The sequence below is a fragment of the Pyxicephalus adspersus genome, chromosome 5 (assembly GCF_032062135.1).
Source record: "Pyxicephalus adspersus chromosome 5, UCB_Pads_2.0, whole genome shotgun sequence".
Lineage (NCBI taxonomy): Eukaryota > Metazoa > Chordata > Amphibia > Anura > Pyxicephalidae > Pyxicephalus > Pyxicephalus adspersus.
Window position 1 is genome coordinate 124,944,563 of NC_092862.1, and position 1,242 is coordinate 124,945,804.

Consider the following 1,242-nt stretch of genomic DNA (forward strand, 5'->3'; position numbering starts at 1 on the left):
GTGTGCTCCCGCCCACCCTATAAATGGCCTAGTAGCCATTAAACTTTGCCGACCCCTGGTCTAGACATAAGGCAGAGAAGAACAAATCTGTACCCACATCTTTGGGACAAACGAGAGATGTCACATGTAACAAAAAATCCCCTCTTTCACCTAGAGTTTGACATGGATGTAGAATATATAGCCGCTGAACAGCTAATTACTAATACGTATGCAAGTGCAACCTTTTCTTTAGTATTGTAATAGTAGTAGTATTATATAGTAGTATGTTTATAATCGCATAAACTTTCTTTTTACAATGCACTGCACAGCCTACATCCCCTGTGTGACATTAATATTGCTTGCTGCAAGTATAGGAGATAGAGGTAATGTATGGAAGACATGTGCTAACATTCATGAGAGACAAGAGATAAGAGGTGCTAAAAAGGCAAACAAGAAATGAAAGAACACAACAGAAGACAGGTAGATGATCACTACAAGGAGAGGAATTTTTTAATAAGACGGTTGGTTGAAAAGAGCATTATAGGTGTGCATTATTGTAAGGGATTTTAGTGTTTATGCTGCTACATTAGATCAACAAATAGGTAACACTTACATATACAGTTTTCTCCCCAGCCCCCCTTTAGCTGGGTGTACCACCCGGCACATTTCAGTAACCACCGGGTTGCTTTTGGGTGGTTACAGAAATGTTAGGTCACAATACAGAGAATGCCACATGGCAAAAGCTTCTTCCCACCTGGCTTAAAAAGGACTACTTCATGTGCGGAATAATATGTTTTGTGCTTTATTAATAAAGGTTAATAATAATATTAATAATAATAATAAATGTGAGCAAATACATTCAAGAGAAGTCTACCTAAATATTAAACAGAAATGTTAACATGTTGCTATTCATTTAGGCTGATTTATTGCCGGAAGACTTTAATACCATTTCAATATTGCACATTCTTCAGTTTTGTGTCTAGAAACACGTACACAATACAATTATGAAACGTGGATGAGGAGAAAGCAGGAAATGTCTTCTGGTTTTAAAGGAAATAAGACATTCCTTAATGTTTGACATCCCTGTGAAGGTAAATGCTCGATTTAAACGTGTTGCACCTCATGTTAATGTCACAGCAATACCTCATTCACTGTGAATCCATGAATAACTTGGCCGGGTTTATAATTTAGTGCTCTCTCACTTGCGGAACTTGCTTGCCACCTCCATGAATTCTTAAATAAAGTTCTGTCAAAAAAAAAAAA

General features: G+C 37.0%; 1 protein-coding gene across 1 annotated transcript in view; it reads right to left on the reverse strand.

The window, feature by feature from the left end:
- Nucleotides 1-1,242, reverse strand: part of PITRM1 (pitrilysin metallopeptidase 1) — a gene marked incomplete in the record, with an annotated part of 43,572 nt that overhangs the window by 26,428 nt on the left and 15,902 nt on the right. The window contains 1 exon segment of the mRNA XM_072412631.1: nt 1,123-1,225. Within this exon segment, the coding sequence (XP_072268732.1) occupies nt 1,123-1,225 (103 nt within the window).